The 22,553-nt window shown below is 41.8% G+C and overlaps 2 protein-coding genes across 3 annotated transcripts; one reads left to right on the forward strand and one right to left on the reverse strand.

Moving 5' to 3' along the window:
* Window positions 1-258: 258 nt before the first annotated feature.
* LOC311267061 (PDZ and LIM domain protein 3-like) lies at window positions 259-11,380 on the forward strand. Of its 2 annotated transcripts, none has more exons than XM_084369884.1 (7): window positions 259-741; window positions 7,072-7,223; window positions 7,628-7,712; window positions 7,789-7,976; window positions 9,396-9,523; window positions 9,929-10,040; window positions 10,871-11,380. In XM_084369884.1, exons 1-7 carry the CDS (start codon window positions 649-651, stop codon window positions 11,055-11,057), a joined length of 945 nt encoding a protein of 314 aa, XP_084226010.1. In that variant the 5' UTR covers window positions 259-648; the 3' UTR covers window positions 11,058-11,380. The 2 variants fall into 2 exon arrangements, with proteins under 2 accessions (XP_084226010.1, XP_084226011.1); XM_084369885.1 differs by having other exon boundaries at window positions 632-745.
* A 5,559-nt stretch (window positions 11,381-16,939) lies between these two features.
* On the reverse strand, window positions 16,940-18,034 carry npy2r (neuropeptide Y receptor Y2; the record flags this gene model as incomplete). Its single annotated transcript, XM_084380036.1, has 1 exon — window positions 16,940-18,034. One exon carries the CDS (start codon window positions 18,032-18,034, stop codon window positions 16,940-16,942), a length of 1,095 nt encoding a protein of 364 aa, XP_084236162.1.
* Between the last annotated feature and the right edge of the window lie 4,519 nt (window positions 18,035-22,553).

Raw genomic sequence — 22,553 nt, forward strand, 5'->3', positions numbered from 1 at the left:
TAAGGAGAGAAAAAGAGCGATTATGTGTTGAACTGAAGTGTTAATAAGCTCGGGGGTGAGAGTCCTGGGTCCCATCCAGATCAATAGTGGCTGGAATGTTCCTGTGGGACCTCGAGGGCCTCGGAGTGGAGCTGCGCCTCCAGACCAAATAAGGACAGGAGCAGCAAGACCCGTCAACCAGAGCGAGAGGAGGCCAGCCAGACTGTGAGCTGCCCGGGGATGAGAAGCAGTGAGGGAGTGGGGGGGGGGTGCTGCTGGTTAACATCCTCACTCTGTCTACAAGTGTCCGTGGAGGTGTTCACAGGCTGCGATTTGAGTGGGAGCACCTGATTGAAGAGGAAAAACACTGGCCTGTTTTTGGAGAGAGAGGTAGTAAGAGAGAAAATAAATACAGTAAGAGAAAGTGCTCGGCAGAAATAGGAAAACTGGCGAGCAAGTGCCGGTGGGAGCCAGTTCCCAAAAATCTGACCAATTGCTTCACTCCTGGGGTGGTGTCTGTCCATTCTCCTCCCCCTGCACCCTCCCACATGGCTCAAAATCTCCATCACTTCGATTCTCCTTTGCTCTTTAACTTTGTCCCCCGCAGTGTACAGCAGTTATCTGTCTGTCCTGTTGTTATCTAACAGCGGGGGGAGACTTTAAAGGGTCATGCCACTCAATGTTGTGCTGGACGGTCCGGCCCCCTGGGGGTTTCGCCTGACAGGAGGAAAGGACTTCAACCAACCCCTGACCATCTCCAGGGTGAGTAAGTGATAGGATGTCTCTGTTATGAGAACAGATGATGATGAGACATTTGTCTTTTAAATAACTTCACAAAACAAAAACTTTACTTGTGGTTGTGACTAACGTGATGATCGATCAGTCAAAATGTATAATCTTAAGGCCTCAGAGGAGTCCTCGGTCCAGAGGAGTCAGTGTTTGTGTTTCCAGGAGGGTTCGTTCTAGAAAGAGTCTGTCCGGACTCAGTGCGGTATGTGGTTTGCACCTGTGCCACAGCAAATGTAAGAGGCTTAGATACAAATAGCAGCTTACATCGTACTCCGACATGTGCACAAACACAAGCACGAATGTCTCATTGAGTGGATTTCAGGCGGAGGAATTTAGGAGCACAGTGAGATTATGACGTTATTCCCAAACAATCCCGAAGAGTTTGTTGGTTCATTTTGAGTAAAACCTGATGAAGAAAAAACAGAAAAGAAAAAAATCCACTTTTTATGTCTGGACGAACTTGTTCCACACACTCAGAGTCAGGAATCAACTCATGGAGGAATGAATCTGTCGGCGATTGGAGAAGATGAGCACATTGTTACTTTATATGCATCTATATTAACAGTGCAGCTGTTCATGGTGTGAGGTCACCGCTCAGCATCATGCAGCTTGTCACCGTTCTTGTAACTCAAGTTAAAGATTCTCTGCATTAACAAAGGATGTACTCGACAGACAGTTGGTAAAAAGAAGAAGACTGAGAAGGTCACGGCTGCTGATTCAGATCAGATTCTGTTGATAAAATTATAATTTCCTGGAATTAACGTGGTATTTCCTGTTTGCACAAAGTACAACCAAACAGAATCCAATCCAAACAGAACCACGTGTTATCATGAGATAACCAGAAGGTTACTTAGAAGAGTTTACTCCATGTAAAGGGAGTTGCAAGCTGTTGCTAGCGTCCAGCTAACCTAGCTTAGCACAAAGACCGGAGGCAAGAGGAAAGAGCTCACCTGGTTCTGTCCAAAGGGAACAAAACCTGCCAGCCACGGCCTTTTAAACTCACTAAGTAACATTTATATCTCAATCCTGGAGCCTCTGAACTCTTTTGTCAAACATCAAGTTGTTTTTTACGCTTTGGTTTTTACATGGATTAAGACTAGTGAGCTTCAGAAGTGCTGATCTGGTAACTATGGACAGAGCCAGGCTAGCTGTTTACCTTTGGTGTGCTTATGCTAAGCTACGCTAACCCTCTCCATCTTCATATATATATATACTGTATATATATATATATATATACACACAAAAGTCAGGATATACAAAGAAATGTAACATACAGACACATCAACATAAATCTTAATCTACTATCATAAAAACATTAACAACAATAATAAACGATAAACATGGCTGCCCACTCCAGTCACAGGGATAAATTAACAGTTAACATTTCTGCGAACCACTGATACGTTCACATTTGTGCGTGTCACAGGCTACGTAGCATTTTGTTCTACAAAACGTGTCATATCATGTTCGCATTGCATGTTTATGACCTGGCTGTCATATCGTGAGTTGGAGGGGATGGTGGTGGAGTCGCAGGCGAGAAGGCCGACAGCCAGTTACTGTAGTTCAAGACTGCATTTCATATATTTGTAAGTGTGAAACCGCTGGATATTTTTGATGAGGACAATTTCCAGCTGTGTTTGAGGCGACAAAAACAGTTTTTTTTAAAGTGAAAACATGATGTTTTTCTGACCCTAACCAAGTGTTTTTTGTGCCTAAACCCAACCAGACCATGAGCACAAAGTTATCAGTACATAAAGTTGCAACATAAAACTTTTTGTGTATGCATATACATGGTTTACAGCAACGTTCATTGCCAGCTGGGTCAGGGCTGGAATATGAACAGTGGTGTCTTCATCAGCATTCAGACTTTTATCTGCTGTATCCTCTGGGATCAGATGTGAGGAGACCCAGTAATCCCGCTCTGTTGGGGTTATGTGCGTCTATATTAAGAGGAAGACCTCAGGAACTACAACTGACTAAAAGCATAGTTAGGTTTCCAAACCACTGGCTCTGCCCAATAACCTCACACCTGTTGTGTTAGCGGACACTCAGCGGTCCATATGAGAACAGTGACGAGAGAGGACTGGATGGGCGAGGAAGGAGAGGAATTAGGGTGTGTGAACAATATGCGAGCAGAAACGCAAGACGCCACGTGTAAGAAAATCTAAGAGAGAGGTTCGTGTAAAAATAAATCGGATGAGAAGATACATGACGAAACACCTCACCAACACGCTGTGAGAGAGATTCAAAGGAATTGTTTCTGTACTTGAACCCTCAGGATTTATTTAAGGGAGTGAGTCCAGTGTCTCCCTTCACTGCCATGTTTGGGCAGGAACATCCTCCTCTTTACTGTATGTCCCACCGGTGTTCCCAGCTGGTCGAGGAAAGTAAACACGAGTGATTATCATCTTTTTCTTCAGAGGACTTCAGCCTTAAAGGGGCACTCTGCCCAATCTACACATCAGTTTACTTGAGCTTCATGTCATGGGGAGTACTGCTTAGAGTGTAAAAATAGCTGTATAGTGTCTTCTGTGCAAGTATTTCAGTCTGAGAAAGTCATCGCGATTTTCCCAGCATGTGCATTTAACAAGCAGCAACCCAAAACGTTGATCCTTTATATTTCTTTAGGTTAAATTTTCAATGTTATGTTGCAGTAACATTGTGCTAATGGTGTGTTATATTTAGGCACAAAAAACACTTGAAAAAAACTATTTTTGTCACAAACACAGCTGGAAATTGACCTGAGGTCTCCTTAAAAATATCCAGTGATGTCATGTTTATACATTTTGAAACACTGTGGTCCCTCATTGAAGATCTCTAAACAGTCTCAAACTGTGGTTTCTGTCCTGGCAGCCTTCTTGCTTGATTCCTCCACCATCCCCTCCATGTCCCAATATAGAGGTCCGGTCATAAATATGATATGACCTCATTTTTTTTAGAAATGTCAATATGGTACGTGGCCAATGACACCTACAGATTTGAACGTATCCGTGGTTTGCAGAAACGTTAACTGCTAACATTTCATCCTGGCGATTGGGCTGTGGGCAGGGAGGATCTAATGGAGGGCACAACTGAGTTGCATTATGGCGAGTGTAGGATCCAGCATTATTGGAGCTTGACCCATACATGAGACTAGGTAAGGAGATCTTAGCCTCTGCTAGGGTTGGGTACCGTTGACATTTGAATCTATCAGTACACAACAGTTATTTTTTCCAATACTTTACTCTTTCTGTAATAATTAACATTTAACATTCGATGCAAAATCGAGTGTAACACCAGCATTTCAAAAGAGGAAGCTGTTAAAGGACCTTGAAGCCGTTGTACAAACTGTTTTTACTCTGTGCACTTTACTCAACCATAATAGCCGGACTAAAATGTAGAAACTGATGGAGTATCAGCACAGTGTTGGACTATATATAAATATATATATAACTGTCAAAAGGAACATTAGAGGGAAACAAAAGGCCGTTGCTTCATATCGTCTGTCTTATCCAAAGTAGAAGAAGCAGCAGCACCGTCATTGTCTGTTACATTGTCGTCACCATTACAGTGGTTGCGTAGTGTTTGCCAGTAAATTGGTACTCAGGCGTACCAAGTACCAAGTTTAGTACCCAACCCCAGCCTCTGCCGCCTCAATTTTGACAATCACATCCTTTAATTGGTCTTTGGCAAAAGTTGAGTTTGTTGCCTGCTGTGAGATGAAAGAAAACTAAATGACAGTGGAGCAAGTAAGAAAAGCTTAAAGATGCTGAATGCTACTTTGGATTTTTTTTTTACTTCCATAAAAGTATGTAGGCGAGGTATGACCGAATGGTACTCACTAATCAATAATTATAAAACTAACACAAGTATTATTTTCTCACAGTCGAGAATAGAAGAATTTAGTTTTGTTCTTGGGGATTTCCGTGCTTGCAGGTCTGTTTAAGAAGAAAAGGGAGGAAGGATAAAGGGAAAGACGTAAGGTATAAACAAAGGCTGGAGGAAACCAAAAAGGTGAAAAGAGGAGAAGAGGAAAGTTGGAAGGACGGAAGGAATAAAGCACGAAAGAAAACACAGACGGAGAGATAAAGACAAACGTTTGACGTGACAGCTGAAACAAAGGAATCCAATAAAAAGCATAGTTGTGCTCGGATTCAGGTAACACACTTCAGAGCAGTAAAACACAGGCAGACAGCAGCAGTCCAACAAACGCTGCTGTAAATTACTGCTCCCTCTCTGGCAGCATGAGACATCCCCTCAGCACTTTCATCCGCGGTTATTTATAGGCAGATGACCTCATTCAAGTTTCAATGTAACATCCCAGTGTAGCTAAGTTTGCTATGTCTCGTAATGTAATATGGCTGAGCATAGGTCACGGCCTGTGTAGTGTAAGTGGGAATGCTCGGTCGGGTTTGAAGCTGCCTCCTGAGATCTTCTCCGTGACCCTCTGGGGGGACTTCTTATTAATCTTGATCACTTCCTGGCCGGCAGAATACATATTCCATCTGGATGCTGTCACTTAGTGGGAAGCAGCACATGTTTATTTTATCTCCATGACAAGAGACGGGCGGTTTGCACGCATGCATACCGACCAGGGCAAGGCCTTTCTGTGACGGCTGCATCTCAGAGAGCAGTTGGTGTTTTACAGAGTGCATGTGGTGGGAAAAAAAAAATTGTAGATTCAAGTCATGAATGGCTTCAATCGTCTCTGATTTGAGTTTGATTGAATAGTTGGGCTTCTCGGTGGAGTCTGTGAACTTCTGTATTTTGCAGGAGTATTTAGGCCAGATGAGACTAAGAAAATGGAAATGATTATACAAAGCTGTGATCCCAGCAGGGGAGCATGAACGAGGGGGCATGCAGTCGAGTTTCTGTGTTAGGAGATGAAGTGCGGGTGATGGAGAACAGACCAAAGCATTTCGCAAGGCTGCCCCACCTGTAAACACTGGGCTGCTGAGGAAGGCTTTACGGAGAGACAGAAAGTGAAAGTCTGGGGGTTTTATCCAGGGATTCACTCTAATGTGGAATAACTTACTGTTATGTCAGTATATTATCTTATTCTTTCACTATAGTAGTGAACCTCTAAAAGGGGCAGTACGTAGTGTTGGAGAGGAAATTCAAACCCAGAATTTTAATATTTACAATATTAAAGGGGCAATATGTAATCAAAAGTTCAAAAATGAACTGAATTCTACATATTGTGTTGAAGAGCTATCTACTAAGATTAGCGTGCTAACCAGCTAGCTCCGGCCTGGCCAGGTCCAAAGCTACTTAAAGCTCCTGGTTGAGGGGTGTAAACAACTAACACTCTGGTCCCTGAGCTCCCAGTCTGAGCAGCTAGCTCCCCAGCTAACAGCTTCAGTTAGCAGCGAATAGTTGTTACTGTGGTCACATGTTGCCCCTTATTTGTTGTGAGTAGGATTTTGACAGGTGGCCAATTCTTTCATATTGCATTTTTTTTTATTGCAAGTAATAAAACAAACTTTTTTTTTTTTCCATAAGTGAATAAACAAGCTGTTCTCAGAGGAAAATAAGGTCCCAGAACACTGTTTGAAGCTAGAAAGGTGGCAGGGTCCGCCACATATAAACAAAGTAAAACAGTGTGAAACTGTGTTGTCCTTTCAGGTCAGTTTGTTTATTCAGTCATGAAAACAAAGAGTTTGTTTATTTAGTTTGTTTATGCATAAGAACAGTCTTTGGAGCGCTTTCTCTTCTGATTAAAATGTCTTCCTTTAAACTACATAGTGCACCTTTAATAGAATGAACGCATGAACTTTTGGGCCCTGCTGTCTAAAACAACAGACTTATTTACCTTCATAATGTGCTGAATCAGGATTTTTTTTAACCTTTTCTGTTTTCAGGTCCCAAACTTCTCATGACCCCCGACGATCAGAGACGTCAGTTGATTTCGAGCAAAGCATATTTGTGTGTTTGGTTGGAACTCCTGCAAAGTTATTACATAGAAAATATTTATTTGTTGTTATTTATGGATTTATTTACAAGGGATTCATATTCAGTAATGAAAAAAGAGGAGGGCAGCGAATAAGCAAGTCAAGAGAGAAGGCTGCTCCGCTCTCATTCTCTTCTTTTTTTCCTTGAAGTAATCCGTGCCTCTGCTTTCTCAAGATGAAAACAAACGGTCTTAGGAAGAACTTTTTGGTCCACTGTGTTTAAGAAAGGTGCTGAACCACTACGAGCCTGGCTTTAAATATCTTTGGTCCTCCTGGGCGCACCTCTGAAACTCTGCTCGAGGGAATGAATACCGTTATTCCAGATAATAAAATAAAAATAAAAGTGTATTCTTTCTTCTTCTCCGCCCTTCAGATCACCCCCGGCAGTAAGGCCTCCGCGGCCAGCTTGTGTCCCGGTGACGTCATCCTGGCCATCGAGGGAGTCCCCGCCTCAGACATGATGCACTGTGAAGCTCAGAACAAGATAAAGGAGTCCATCAGTCAGCTCTGTCTTACTATCGAAAGGTTATACGCTGAAACGAAAAAAACATGCACACGAGCAGGTGGTGGACCCAGTAAAGGCAACACCCGCACATATAATGAAATTAAAGCCATTAGCCTGGCAATAATTAGTGTTTGTGAAGATTATATTGTTCCATTTTTGTGTCAGGCAGCTGTTCATTCAGTTTAAAGGCCATTGTCGTGGTTACACATGGTGCTGTTGTTGCTTTTACTGTGTAAATACATCTGGTACGGGTTGTGATTGTGGCTCAGTTTGATTTTTAATGCATCCTATGGTGTGACAGGAAAAGGTCAACATGTAACCAGCAGTTTAAACACTATTTATGAGGTTTTATAGGTTGGGATTATTAAGTCAGGTCATCATTTACGTTGTGACCTTCTGACCAGGATCTGTTTTTAATTCCCAGGAATGAACCAAGGCTGTGGTCCCCAAATGTCATCGACGAGGGCAGAGCTCACCCGTTTAAAATCAACCTGGAAGCCGAGCAGCAGGTTTGTGTGTCTTCTGTGAGGAATGGCTTCACCTTTTCCCTCAACAGTGTCCTCACTTCCTTGTTCTCCCCCACAGGAATTGAAACCTATTGGCACCGCTCACAACCGGAAAGCTCAGCCGTTCATCGCGGCGGCGAACCTGGATGAGAAGCGGCAGGTGGTCAGTGCGGCCTACAACACTCCTATAGGCCTCTACTCGTCCGGCAACATCCAGGACGCCATGGAGGGACAGATCCGAGGCCTGGTTCACCCAAAGCCTGAGAGGTGACGGTTCTAACTCTATCTCCAGCTTAAGCACGACAGCGGCGAGAAATAAAGTTCACTAACCGGCTTTTTCCAGTCAAAAGCTCTGGAAAAAAAGCTGAACTGAGTTTAGAATAATTTATCAACGAACTAACTGATTAAATAACCATTTGTTTTAATAATAACAGCCTTTTCTCAAGCCGAATGTTTGTCCCCCCTGCTAAAAGGCTCTAAGAATAGCACAGAGTCCATTTTCATCCATCCATGTTGTATTTTCTGGTGTAATAATCATTACAGCATCACAGGGCTACAAATATAGCGACATGACTTCTGTCTGCGTCGCTGTTACATTTACAGTCATCAACCTGCTCTTTACATGACTCACCTCCCAAACTGCCCAGTCCCGTCAGATGAAGTAGAGCAGCTAAATACAGCCGCAGATGTGCTGCAGCATGTTAGCCTTCGTTCATGTGGCTTTCATTAGGCTACCTGATATATGGTGTGTCACGCTGAGAATATATTACCACAGCCCACAGGAATCCATCTTTCCACTGCTTAACCACGACTTCTGAATAAGACATGTATCATATCAAGCCAAAGTCATGTCAACTGACTTCTCTTACATGGAAAATAGAGATGTAGATTTCATTGTAACGTATCCAAAGCCACCAGAACCAGAACATTAGGTTTTCTATTATAATACAATAGGACATGATTTCCTTTCTCGTGTTTCTCTGCACGCTTCGGCTGATGAATGTTCTCGCTAATCACACATTCAGCATCCAAACCTCTTTCTCCTTTAAGCATCGACTCACCATGCGCTAACTCTGTAATCTCCGGCTGGTTTGCTTTCAAGCGATCTGCTTCAGTTTGTAGCCGCACCCACAAAACACAACATGTCAGGAAACATAACATCTCAGAAATCACAACAACAGTTAAAAACACACCGTTTTTCACAAAAAACAACAGCGAGTCAGAAACCACGTTTCACAAATCACAACTTTTAACAAAACACATCATTTTACAACACACGACAACAATTCAGAAAACACAACTTCTAACGAAACACAACATTTCACAAAACACAAAAGCTTTTCACGAAACATAACAACAATTCACAGCAATTCAGAAAACTCAACAACATTTTTACAACACAGAACAACAATTCAGACACACAGCTTTGCACAAAACACAACAATTCACAAAACTTTACAACTTCTTTTAAAAAGCACAACAATTCACAAAAGAAGACCTCTCAGAAATCACAACATTGTGTTTTGACCCGCAGGGCCACCATAACTTCTAGCCATCTGGGAAAAGAAGTTTAAGTTGTCACTGTCGTACAGACCACAGCAGCCATAGAAAGTAGAGTGTGCCCTTTGTGTTTGCGTCCTGACCAGGTATTGTATTGTGTGTGTGTGTGTGTCTGTGTGTGCTCAGCCCCAGGACTTTGACCAGCATCGAGGATTCTGACGTGTACCAGATGTTACAGAGAGACCAGGAGGAGCCTCAAGCTCCTCGACAGTCTGGCTCGTTCAAAGCCCTGCAGGAGTTTATTGACAGTGATGGTGAGCTCTTCCTCTTTCACAAACGATTTCCTCCACAACACAAAAACATCTCACAGGTTGAAAAGATCACTGCTACAGTGGAATATATTTACCGTCCGCTAAAAAAGACAGAACGCCTCGCTGTAGACATACTGTAGATGTTTTAAAGGTCCGATGTGTAGGATTTAGTGGCATCTCGGGGGGTATTTATACAACTGTGATTCTAACAACGTATATATATTCAATTAAAAACACTACAGAGACAGTATATGTCATGTTTTACGTCACCAACTGACTTGATGCGAGCCACACAATAATACGTGTCCGTGCCTCACATCTCGAGTGTTTTGTTTTTATGTGTGGCCTCCAGTCATGTATAAGTACAAGGTTGTTTTGTTGAGCGGTCTCTCTCTCCCGTGTGGGCAGGCACCCGTCCCATTGTGACCAGGACAGTAAAAGCCCCCACGACCAAACCAACCCCACCCACAGGAAACCTGCAGAAACTGCCCGTCTGCGACAAGTGTGGGAATGGGATTGTGTAAGTAAAAAGTAGGGGGAAAAAAATCATCTGTTGTTCGCATTCAGAGCCTTAACAAATCAATATAATACAAAGGGCGGAGAACGGGAACAATACAGACCACTGCAGTGACGCCACAACCTATAGCTCATAGAGAAACTAATCAGCAGCCCTTTCTCTGAACACACACAAGCTGAACGAGCTTCATAAAGACATTTTCATCGTGGGTCTGCCTTCACACAACATTGCTGAACAATATAGAAATAATTTAGTTTGTTTGTTTGTTTGGATAGAAAAAGAAAACCACTGTTCCTTTGTGCTCATGTTGTGCCTATTTTTCAAACCCTGATAAAAAGCTTTATATTTTTCCAATGAGTCCAATCATATATAATAATGTGCATCACGATCTATCGTTTGTACATGTGTGTTTATAGCTAATACATGCTTAATTACCCACTGTAATCATTTGATGCAATAACACGTATGTCATTAAATATGATACATATCTATGTTTTATGAGTTATCAAGTAACTGAATACACCAGTTGCATTACACTTTTATATTCCTGTAGGGGAGAACACCTTAAGTTCACCGTTTTATGCAGAAAACCATTGTCAGCCCCTTAATATTAGATACACTGGGACTAATTAACCAATGAAACACAGGTGAACACAGAAAACAGGCGGGAAGAAGACAAAGACAGGAAGTGTAAATCAAAAATGTACACATGAGGAGAGTCTTTCAAACTAGCCTTTGCTGACTTTACTATACTTATTCAATTATCTTGTCGGTTTCACGTCACACTCCATTCTTTGCTTATGACATCTCCCTCTCTGTCTTTTGTGCTGCAGCGGGACGGTGGTGAAGGCACGGGACAAATACCGTCACCCCGGTTGCTTCGTGTGCTCCGACTGTGACGTCAACCTCAAACAGAAGGGTTATTTCTTTGTGGAGGGGCAGCTGTACTGTGAGACTCACGCTCGCGCTAGAATGAGACCACCGGAGGGACACGACCTCATCACCACTTTTCCTGCGTAGCCTCCCCTCTCATGAGTACGCACACAAACACAAACACATGAACGGACACACTTTGGCCAACACTCCTACGTCCTGCATCTGTGTTTACCTGCACTTTGATGTGTTGTCTGTGCGCTATGATATTTGATTAATGATACACTTTTCTCCTGATGTTTTGACTCAGTAAATCACCTCTGCGTTGGAACATTTGGCAGGTGATAATTGAAGTGTCTGGTTGTTTGAAGAGCCCGGCCGCAGTGATTATTAAACTCGCTTGATTTGCCATTTCCATCTTGCCCCTTTCTCACAATTTGATGTCTTTCCAATAAAGACCTCTGCTCATACTGTAAGATGTCATCTGTATGTTAAGTCTAGACATGAAAAGCACCATCTGTTGAAATATAGCCTCGGCCAAAAGCAGAATAACTCTGCATATATAATGTTTGCACACATATAAAAGAAAAGGGAGGGAGAGCAAATGTTTACCAGTGGCTGTTCTACTGTCTCCATTAGTTTAGACATTTGTCCTTGAAAGCACATTAAAGAAAACATTTTTAAAAATGATAACGATGGAGGTTGTTTTCACTTCTGACATTTCCATGTGTGGGTTGGTTTGTTGGGGCACCACTTTGGTCCTGGATAATCTCTGTAGACAGATATCTGCATGTGAATGCAGAATCTACAGGCAAGGGACAAGGACTTTGTATCAGAAGCGTTTTAGTTTCCGTTTGTTGTCAATCGTAGTCCAAGACTGCACCCTTTTTAAACCAAAAATCTTTACTGTAGCTGCTGAGCTAAAAGCATTAGCGTGCACCCGATCTGAAGTGTGTGCACAAGCTCAACCGCTCGATCAGTTTGGGGTCTAGGGGCTTCTGTAGACTTGGATAAAGCCAGGTGAGCTGCATGGAGCCATTCTCTGTTTTTTGAGTATGAGTACGCCGAGGATGAAGCACGCCATCATTACTCGGTCATGTTGAGTTTTTAAAACTGACACAGACTGACACCACACATAATAATCAACAAAACCTGAAAATTGGTGCAGTCATCAGGTCAGTACATGTGTAACACAATGTTGAAACAGTCAGAAACACAATCTTTATGATGTGATTATACTGGGTTATTAAATGTCAGACTTTAACTGGTTTTAATAAACCCTCAAAACTCCACGTGCTTCAATTAGCTCACATCTCTGCTTCAGTCCTGAGCACACTGTCCTGTATATTGACAGAAGTGACTCCTGCTGCTGTAAAGACAGCAGGGGGAGCTAAAGTGTCATATTGTTGTAGCTCGTTGACGGTCACACAACAGCAGAACACATTGTAGTCAAATTAAAATATTGAGTCAAATGTGTTGAGATTAGGAAATGCCTACAGTGTGTACCAGGCATGTTGAGTTCAATCGGAAAATAATGATTCAGGGTTTATTTCCAAAAATTCATTTAGATTTAAAATGTCCTATTTTATGTCTATCTGTCCAAAAAAATGTAACTGCACTGGCATGATGTGCAGTTTTACCTCATGAAGTCACGATAATTCTTCTAATTGAACGCCTGATTAATATAACTCATCTTCCAAGCATTAGCATGCCCTTTGAAACATCATGTAGAGTAACTTCATCCCACTTAAACAGACTCAACTGGCTAAATGAAGCCGTGTGAGCCACCATCTCCAAGAAGGCTCTTGAAGTGAACCATCTCTGATGAATATGCTGTCACGCTGTGTTTCACTGCCGGCTCCACTGAAACATTTCACTGTATAAGTACAATTAATTGAAAAAAATCGATGCTAAGTCCACTGAGAAAATGTCATTAATCAAATATTAATACACATGGATGCAAGGCCAAGAGAGAGAGAGACATGGGGGAGTGACGTAAGTGCTTTTTCTTATGAAAGCCAAAAGACGAGAGCAAGGAGGAATTTAATTAGTTTCAAAGCTATTGTTCATTTATCTGATTAGCATGCCTCCTCCTCCTGAGGGGACCACTCTGTGGCAGCTGCTCAATAACATCAGACAGTTAAAGAAACAATTATTGATTTGGAGCTGGACACACCATGAATAGGTTACTAAAAATGGACATGTGCAGCTAATGCCCCAGTCGCTCGGCCCCTCACGTATGCACAGAGTAAAATCAGTGAGGACCTGGTCAACAGGAAGGGCCCTCAGAACCTGAGCACCGGTGTAATCACTGTAAAAGCAAATAGTGGTAATTAGAAGGCTCGCCTCAAACAAAGATGAGCCGGGGAGGAGGAGGAACTATTTCAGTTTCCCTCTGAGCCCGTAATGCAAACATGCACATAAACATCTGCATCCCACTTCGACTGTAGCTCGGACCGATCACACTGATCGCATAAACGTCAAAGCTGAAACACACAAAGTAAAGGGTAATTGGTGGTATGTACGTGTATGTCATGACATGTGCTGTGAATTCGTGTAAATAAGATATTTATTTCCATATTTCAGCATGCAGCAGACTTCACCACCAACGTGTCCATTCAATGTCCATTGAGCAACATTTGTCATATTAACAGCGTCTGACAGGACTGGAAACCATCACAGAAACGCTGCGGCTCTGCCACATCATGAGTCCATTTATGTCTGAATGCCGACAGTTCGTTTAAAATCATTTTCAACAGCCAGAACGAACAAAAGGTTTGTGAAGACAATCCAACTTCTAGTATGTCAAAGAGATTCACACTGCCGTCAGTTAAGCTGTAGATTATTTTGTCAGTGATTAGCTTCATTTTATCGTCAGGAGACAATCGATGTTTGACAGTTTCACTCAGAAATGATTAGTTATCTGTTCATTGACTTGTTGATTGTTTCGTCATAAGTTTACTAACATGTTAGCCAGAAGCACTTAAAGGATAAATTCACGCAAAAACAAATGAAAATTAGGTCATGATCTCCTTGAGAATGCTGCATCATTGTTTTGCTGTGAAGCGCCAGAAATGTGTTGTGTATTACAAAACATGGGGGTGAGTAGATAATGACTGAATTTTCTTTTTTGGGTGAACTTATCCTTTTAATAAGCCTGTAATATATCGAAGATGCACACTAGTAAGCTGAGAAATCCCTTAAGACAGCTTATATTTAGCTGAAGTTGGTGTAGCTGCCTATTTAAAATTCAGTTTCATTTGAAAGCGCTCTACTAATTGCACTGATTGCAATACATCGTTTGGATGCATTAATCTCACTATTAGCATAACAGGATATACACTGTATAATGTCACTAACCACATGTGAAAATATACATTTAAGAATTCAAGGCACTCATGCCTCCATAACTGTACATGTACGTGGACCCCGACTGGCTTGATTAAATCAAGCTCCTTCATCCTTTTATAAATTCCTGATTGTTAACAGCAGCAGTACATTTAACTTAAAGAACATTTAATTAGACACAGTTCCTCAACACTGATGACACATTAATATTGGCAGATATATACAAAAGCTCCAATTGTCACTTCATTTTCCAGCTGATGTGATTGATCTAGAAAAAAGCAACAACACAAGTATAAAAACAAACTGCCTTGTTACGTTTACAGCAGATATACAGTATGTTACCTAATTAAACTGGCAGCTAAGATTTCTGCAAATTACTCATCCATTCACATTTGTACATATCAGTGAGGTTGGAGTGGATGGTGGTGGAGCTACATGGGAGAAGGCTGCGTTCCAACATTAGTAAGCGTCACACAATTGGATATTTTTAAGGAGAGCCTGGGACATCTCCAGCCGTGTTTGTGGTATTTTACGCCAAAACGTGATGTTTTCCAAAACCTAACCAAGTGTTTTTTGTGCCCAAACCTAACCAGAGCGTAGACACAGCATAAAATACAAAATTAAACCTTAAGAACGGAGAAGTTGCAACAGAAAGAAATGTCAAATTTCAACAAATCTGCGCTTTGAATTGCCAATATATATTCTGGCGATTTGGTTGTGACTTCAAATGATACCACTGGCGGTGGCAGTATATCAGGATATATTGGTTGGCTGATATTATGGGCTGATATTGCCCTATTACAAGTATATCAGTATCAGCGTATATGTTGTCCAATATGCGGCCGATATAAAACTCTGAAGTTTACTGTTTCAGTGCACTGACGCCATTTCAGACATGTATCAGGTGTTGTTCAGGCTCTCATTTAAAGCAACAGGATACAATTATGTTTTGTTACTTTAATCATTTTATGTTGGAAGATGATTTTCTTATACTTTTTCCCTGCAGCCCAGCAATGAATGATTACATGTCAAATGATGGAAAATGACTGTCTCCAAAACTAAACTCAAGTGAAGAGGCTCTTGACATACACAGAGAGGTCAAGTACCTTCATTACCATTTTGTGGAAGATTTAATGGTTGATAGATTGAGCTGAATTGTTCAAGCTCAAGGTATTTGATTGTCGCATGTTCTCAATTGATGTCAAGGTCTAGCTGTTCAAACTGTGCCTTTGTGTCACCTATTATAAATATGGTACTCAGAAACTTAAAATGACGCTGCAAGGTCAGTACTGCCTGCATCATTTTATAGGGATATTCATATGTCAATCCGCAATTAACGTTCCTGCACACATCTTCATGTATGTACAGAGTAGAAAGTAGCGATTCACATTTCTACAGTTTGAGAAGATACATGCGAGTTTCATTTAAAGTGATATATGTGTATGCGGAAAAACATCATTCTTCTTGTTTGTATCGTGATTTACACTTTATTGGCTGGTTCTTCATCATGTTTTTGGTGTTTTAATTATCTTTTACAGCTGTGATCCAGGATTAAAGTTTAATTACATGATAGCTTGATACAGTAGTTATGAGAAGAGAAGCACAATAAGGATATAAAATGACGTTGAATTTCAAAAGTTTGGCTTCATGTGATAACTTTTTTCTACAGTGGCATTGTAGTTTCATGTCTCAAGATGTGAAAGAGTTTTCAGAAGGGAGACAATGAAGTGAAAATGTAAGGGCTCCATACAGCTCATCCATTGTAATCCAAGTCTGCAGAGGCCTTGAAATCACACACTGATTTCAAAAGACATTATATATACCTTTTTAAAGCTGAAATCTCACGCCATGTCTGACGTGGGTGCACAAGCTAACTTTGAAAGCTTTGAAACTCAGCTAAACCTCACCCATAAGGTAAGTCAGGCTGTATGCAAGAATAAGCTGTTTGTGAATTAGTGACGAAATGGATAGCAATCGTGTACATTGGCACGAATTGTCGATTTATGTCATGACACTCAGCACAACTTTAAAATGGAAGATTTCTGTCTATCACTATTTAAAGAGCTAATCGGTCTTTCCCTTCCTTAACCAAACTGAATCCTACAGATTTAAATGTCGTGACTGTTTTCACAAACTAAAAATATCTTTCCCTAACCTTAACCACAGTGCTTTTGTCACCTAAACCTAGCGACAGACTGGATGCAAAGCCTGGACTCCGGTTCCCGAGGTCTCCTTAAAAATACCCAGTGGTTTCACACTTACGAATGTTGGTCTATGCACAATACACATAAATGTGAATGTATCAGTGGTTTGCAGAAACGTTACCTCCCAGTATTTTATTCTGACGACTGGGCTGCAAGAGAACAATGTTCAGAGAGACTTTAGAAGGAAAATCAGTCAAGTCAGTTAAGTGAAAGACAAATAATGACCAGCGCTCCAAAGATTGATCCATCTGTGCTCAAGTTTCAGAGTCAGATCACGCAATAGATCAAGACTAACAGGCTGAAAACATCTATCATAGTTTGACTCCCATTATTGATTGAAATGAGAGCTAGTATGTCCCACCTTCGTTGAACTGTTAGTGATGGTTATCTATCATTCCTTGATCGGAGAAGTCAACACAAAACCAAATACGAACTTCACATTTCCTCAAACGATCATTAGTGAACCGACTGTGCGACTTAGACATTTGTTGACTTGCAATCTGTACAAACCCTGTCATCAACTTTTTGTGTCTCTCTGCCTTCGGAGCATCTCAGCCTCAGACTGAAGGGCTGGTAACACTTACACACTGACAGAAAGGCCGTCCTGTAGTTGTTGTTCATCCACCCGTACAGGATGGGATTGACAAACGTCGAGCACATCGCCATGATGTGAAACACGGTATAAAGCAGCTTAAAGTCCTCCATGTACAACACGGTGCTGTCGATGTCGACAGCCAGCTGGAAGGCGTAGAAAGGCAACCAGCTGACGGCGAAGACCACCACCATGGTCAGCAGCATCTTAGTGGTCTTCTTCCTGCGCTGGTGACGGTCATTTCGACCTCCGCAAGTCTTCTTCAGCTTATTCCAGATGCGAATGTAGGCGACGGATATGATAACCAGCGGTAAACCATATTGAACCAGAAACGCTGAGATACTGTAGATGCTTCCGTTCATGCTGCTTCCCGGCCACTTCTCCGTACACACCTGAATAGACGTGTCCGGCGAAAGATCGAACGTCCCGTACTCCCTGAAGATGGCGAGAGGGCTGGCCAACAGGGCGCTGACGGCCCACGTGATGGCAATGACCACGGTGCACATGTCTTTGGACATCTTGGTCTCCATGTGGTAGACGATGCTCCTGTGGCGGTCCAGCGCGATGACGTTCATGGTGATGGTGGACACGTGAACTGCTATGCCTTGAGCGCAGGGCAGCATGAAGCACAACACCTGGCCGAACTTCCACTCGCCGTACAGAGTGTTGACAAGAGTGAAAGGCAAGCACAGCATGTTCACCAGCAGGTCCGCCACAGCCAAGTTCACGATAAAGAAATTGGTGACAGTTCGTAGATTTTTAAACTTGTAGACGACGTATATCACCAGGGAGTTTCCAGTGACTCCAAACAGTATGATGGTGCTGTAGGCGAGGATGAGAACGACTTGAACTCCGACCAGCTTCGTGCTGTCGTCCAGCTTCAGCAAGTTCTCGTCATGCATTGGGTCTGCAGTCACGCAGCAGTTGGAAGATTTCAGTTCTTCCATTTGAGTCGTGTTCAGTTGATCTGCTGTATCCATGGCCGACAGTCCCCATAGGTCACTCTGTAAGAAGCACATGTTGTGACCCAGACAAAGTCAATTATGTTTTCTGGTATTTAATTAGTTTACAGGCAACAGTCTGGCAAAATGTTTACTGTATTTCTCCAAAAATAAATGAAATTGGTGAAAATTGTGGCATCAGACGGCTTCAACTCTGTGGAAGTATTATTTCTGAACTATGGGGAGATTTCAAGGGAACATTTCCTTCAGTTAAAGGATAAGTTCACCCAAAAAAGAAAATTCAGCCATTATCTACTCCCCCCCATGGCGATGGGAGAGTCGGGTGAGGTTTTGTTTTAACAGGAAACATTTCAAAACCCTAACCCTAACCCAAGTACCTCAATTTTATTAAGTAAATGTGTTAAGTTACATTCGAGCACTCTTACCAGAATTAAAAACACACGACTAATATTGTACGGCACATCTTTGATTTGCCTTGTTAATCACAGAGACACACTGCATGTGTGATGGTGCCTTCAGGAGCCTGAATCCTGGAGCTGTTTCTCAGATACCCTCTGACAGCAGCTGTGGGGATTTTGATGCAGCATGGACACATTTTCTAAATCCAAATCTATCTTCAAATAAAACTAAGTTATATGAGATTATAGTGTCAGTCACCCAAAACCTCAAATCAACCTGCTCTGTTTTCATTTCTAGGGTGGATTTTCCCCTTAAGAAGATATGAAACACATGAACCACAGCTACAGTTTTCTCCTGCAACTGCATCTTATAATCATCATTATTAAAAATCATATTTTCATTTGTCTCCTCACCACACAAACCGGACTGTCAGGAGTGAAGATGAATGACAGCCTGCTTCTTGACTGAAAATTACTATGGGAACATCCCAGTCTAATTAATTCTGGTATTTCATGGCTGGTTACGCCATAAAAGTGCTTTGGGAGTTAAAACGCAGTTGGTAATCACTGGGTGATTATTAGAAAAATAAATTATACAGAGACATACAAGCCTTTGGTGAAGAAACTGATATTTACGCACTAAAAAGGTCCGAATCATAAAATCTAAATCACATCGAAGATCCCTCACCTTCATATCCAGAGTGAGATTTTCAGATTCCTCTCATTGTTTCTGCCTCCACGGAAGTTTGTTGAAAGACATACTTCTCGTGTCCCGCTTTATCCACGCAACTAAAACAATATAAACCACTCACACACGGTCTTCAAGGAGGAACAACGTCCGCGCAACAGTCGCCGGTGCGCACTGCAGCCCGTTTGGCACCGAGAGCGCGTTACCTGCCCTGTGAGAGTCTGAGAGCCGGGCGGATGAGGCGGGTTGAGGAGCAGAGAGGGAAACGCGCCCTTTCCTCACCGACATCCTCAAACAGAGAGATGATGTCTCACTGCTTCACAACGAGGCGTGTACGATGCGCTTCATCCCGAGCGAGAGCGCGTCTGCAGACCAGATACAGAAGGAGACAGTGCAAATTAAATGATTAAATGAAAGGTTTGATGTCAAACTGAGGAATGTTTCAAACATGAGCAAGAATCAAATAATCTACACTGTGAAAAAATGCTGCAACATTCATTTTAACTTGGATAAACTCAGTATTTGAATGAATAACAATGAATATTTGTTGTACGTGTAGAAAATCTCTCAACATCCAGAACGCAAAAGTAACGCGTTACTAGTAATATTTCAGTAATGTATTACTACAATTATGTCATGTAACATGTTACAATGCGCGTTACCGACCGAAGTGAAGCGTTTATTGTTGTTTGTCTTAAGAACACACCCACACTGTCCATGACCACATTAATATAGGCTGTGTGTGTTTAATGTAACCGAGCCCATTAAACAAATATTTTAATTTACATTCTTGAATCACATATGTCCACGCAGTCCTTGTTCTGTGGACTAACATAAAAAGGCATAGAGAAAGAGGTTTTTGTCTTGTCGTGTCATTGTAGGCAGCATTATAGAAGGTGTAGGTCTATTGTGTTTCATATGACTAAAACTACAATTAAAAATATTTATTCCTATCTCATAATACATCAGACTGATCCTTTGTCTGCCTGCTCATCCCTGCTGTGTCCAAGGCCATTTGTTTATTTAAAAAGATCGAGGCTAGCCTTTTGGGTATTTTGCTAACTAAAAAGTAGTTGATTGTTTGCTGCCAACATCTCTACATATACTATCAAACTATCATTAATATCAAATAAAGATAATGGAGAATGAGGAGGCATTTTATTTTAAATCTGGACAGCAGGTTATCAGATAAGATTGAAGATATCATTTTCCAGAAATGAACTGCACCTGCAACTCCATGACATGTGCAGGAAAGAGCCTCAGGTACTCAGTCTTATTTATTTTGACCTGTTTTAAATTAAATAATTCAATAATTGGTTAACATATTACCAAATAAATGTTCCCATGGACAAATATGCTGTCAGTGGCAATGAATTGTAAAGTACTGTATATTCAGTATTGCTGAAGTGGTAAAATGTCTGAAGGTTTTAAAAAGCTATTGACATACCTAAACTTCTGACCTCATCAGTGGCTCTCATCAGGCTCCGAGAAATGTGTAACATTCTCGAACCGCACAACAAAACAGCCTTTCACAAAGTGCAAATACCGACAGCCATGTTTGACTCTCAAGGCTAGAACAACCTTGAAGGTTGTTAGGTGCAGTGTACCAAGTCCCACAAAAAAGTTTAAGAAAGACTTTCGGAAGTCTTTGGGAATGTTTAATTGAGATTCAGGGCGTATGTCACCCAGAGGAGTAGTCTGCATGCTCTGGCTAGGTCGTCAGGATCAGTAAGAGCCGGGATTCCCTCGATGATGGCGCTCACTACATCTGGCTGGTGGTAGGAGTAGATCCTCATACTGTGCATCAGGCTGTTCCCTGTGCGTACAAACAGAACACAATTATCAAGGCAAGCTTTCTCCTTTGTTGATTAGAGATAAAAAAAATAAATGAAGTAGAAGTTGTGTGACCTTGTTTAAGTTTACATCCCTGTCTGTAAAAACTAACAAGACTTTGAAGGAGTTTATAGAACAATTTCCAGTCGGACACATGCCGTCTTCTCTTTGAGACTATTTCTTACCATCGACTGTATGATTAAAGATGAAGCTTCTGGGTCTCAAAAGTGGTTAAAGTGCTGTAAACCTGCATTAATTCTGGCCAGCAGGGGGCGACGCCACTGGTTTCAATAAGATGTTTTATTGTATGTAAGCTTATGAGAAAACAATCCTACTTCTCATCTGATTTATTAAGTCAGTAAACAGTTTCCGGATGAGTGGTCTTAATCTCTAGTTTCAAGTCTTTAGTCTTTAGTACAGCATGATGGTCGTTTTCAATTTAGAGTAAAATAGACAACAAAGCTTGGCATTCTTTCTACGTAAGTCAAAGTGGGATTCTCGCGGTTGTTTTTTGCTTTGGACTGTAACCATGTCGCTGAAGCCGTCTTTGAGACGATGGTAATACCAAAGGCAAATGCTAGGAGGGGGAGGAATAAGGGCCTGTGTCAACCTAGCATTTTTTTTCTGAGCGCCAGCGTCCTTTTTCTTGTTCCCAATGACGATTGAGCGTCTGTGGCAGCCGCCCAGAGAAAAGACGCAGCGGTGCGCTTTAAGTTGAACATTTTTCACAAAGGTGCTGGTGACGTCACTGTCGCTCTTTACCTTTTTCCTGGCCTAGGCGATAATATTTCCCATATTTATGTCTCCTATGGATCATGTCATGCACCCAAATCCTCCTTGTTCTGATGTCCTGCTGTCAAATAAAATCAAACAGATAGTGAACCACAAAGCTGCAGTGTCGATCATACAGTGGGTTGATGTCAAGATGTCGCTGACATAGAGACAGTGCTGACTGCCACTGGTACTCCCTTAAGATCATATTTGTTGTTTTGGGGAGTCGCTGGCAATCATTTCAGTCTTTTAGAGTTGGGGGTGTTTTGAACTCATTCACACATGAAGGTATGCCACTGTTGAGGGGAGGGTTTTTTGATTTTATGATCAACGAAGACCCGGGATGTCACAGCTGAAACAGAGATATGATACAGTGACGCTCAACACTGGAGGCGTCCATCTTTCCTGCGACAATACAAGTTTACTTACTTACTTTCTAACAATTTCATGAGCACCGAGTGAAACGAACACCATCGCCCATCCATCAGTTATGTGTGTGCATCGTGTGAAGAGTCGCAGATGGCTGGAGTCTATTCCAGCACAGATTGGACGAGAAACAGGGGTACACCTTTAGGTTGCCAATCAAACACAGACCAACACATACAGACACACACACACACACACACACACACACACACACACACCTTCATTAAATTTTGTGTCCGCTTCACTTAAACAGAGAGTGCCCTGCGTAAAACTCGACTCTGAGCCTGTAAGCGATGTTTAGACAAATGTTTCATCATCATTAGGGACCTCACTTGAAGTCACATTTTGCATAACGGTCAACAGAAATGAGAGTTTACCATTCAAAGTGCAGTGCGATGCAGCTGACCCTTTCCAAACTGTT

The sequence above is a fragment of the Pagrus pagrus genome, assembly GCF_965226575.1.
Source record: "Pagrus pagrus genome assembly, chromosome: 2".
NCBI classification, from domain to species: Eukaryota; Metazoa; Chordata; class Actinopteri; order Spariformes; family Sparidae; genus Pagrus; species Pagrus pagrus.

What these genes read in the sequence shown, in the direction of transcription:
- LOC311267061 (XM_084369884.1), top strand. Translation starts at nt 649, where the DNA reads ATGCCACTCAATGTTGTGCTGGACGGTCCGGCCCCCTGGGGGTTTCGC. An exon ending in GGAGTTTATTGACAGTGATG is followed by an intron (nt 9,524 to 9,928) that starts GTGAGCTCTTCC and finishes CCGTGTGGGCAG; the next exon opens with GCACCCGTCCCATTGTGACC. An exon ending in AAGTGTGGGAATGGGATTGT is followed by an intron (nt 10,041 to 10,870) that starts GTAAGTAAAAAG and finishes TTTGTGCTGCAG; the next exon opens with CGGGACGGTGGTGAAGGCAC.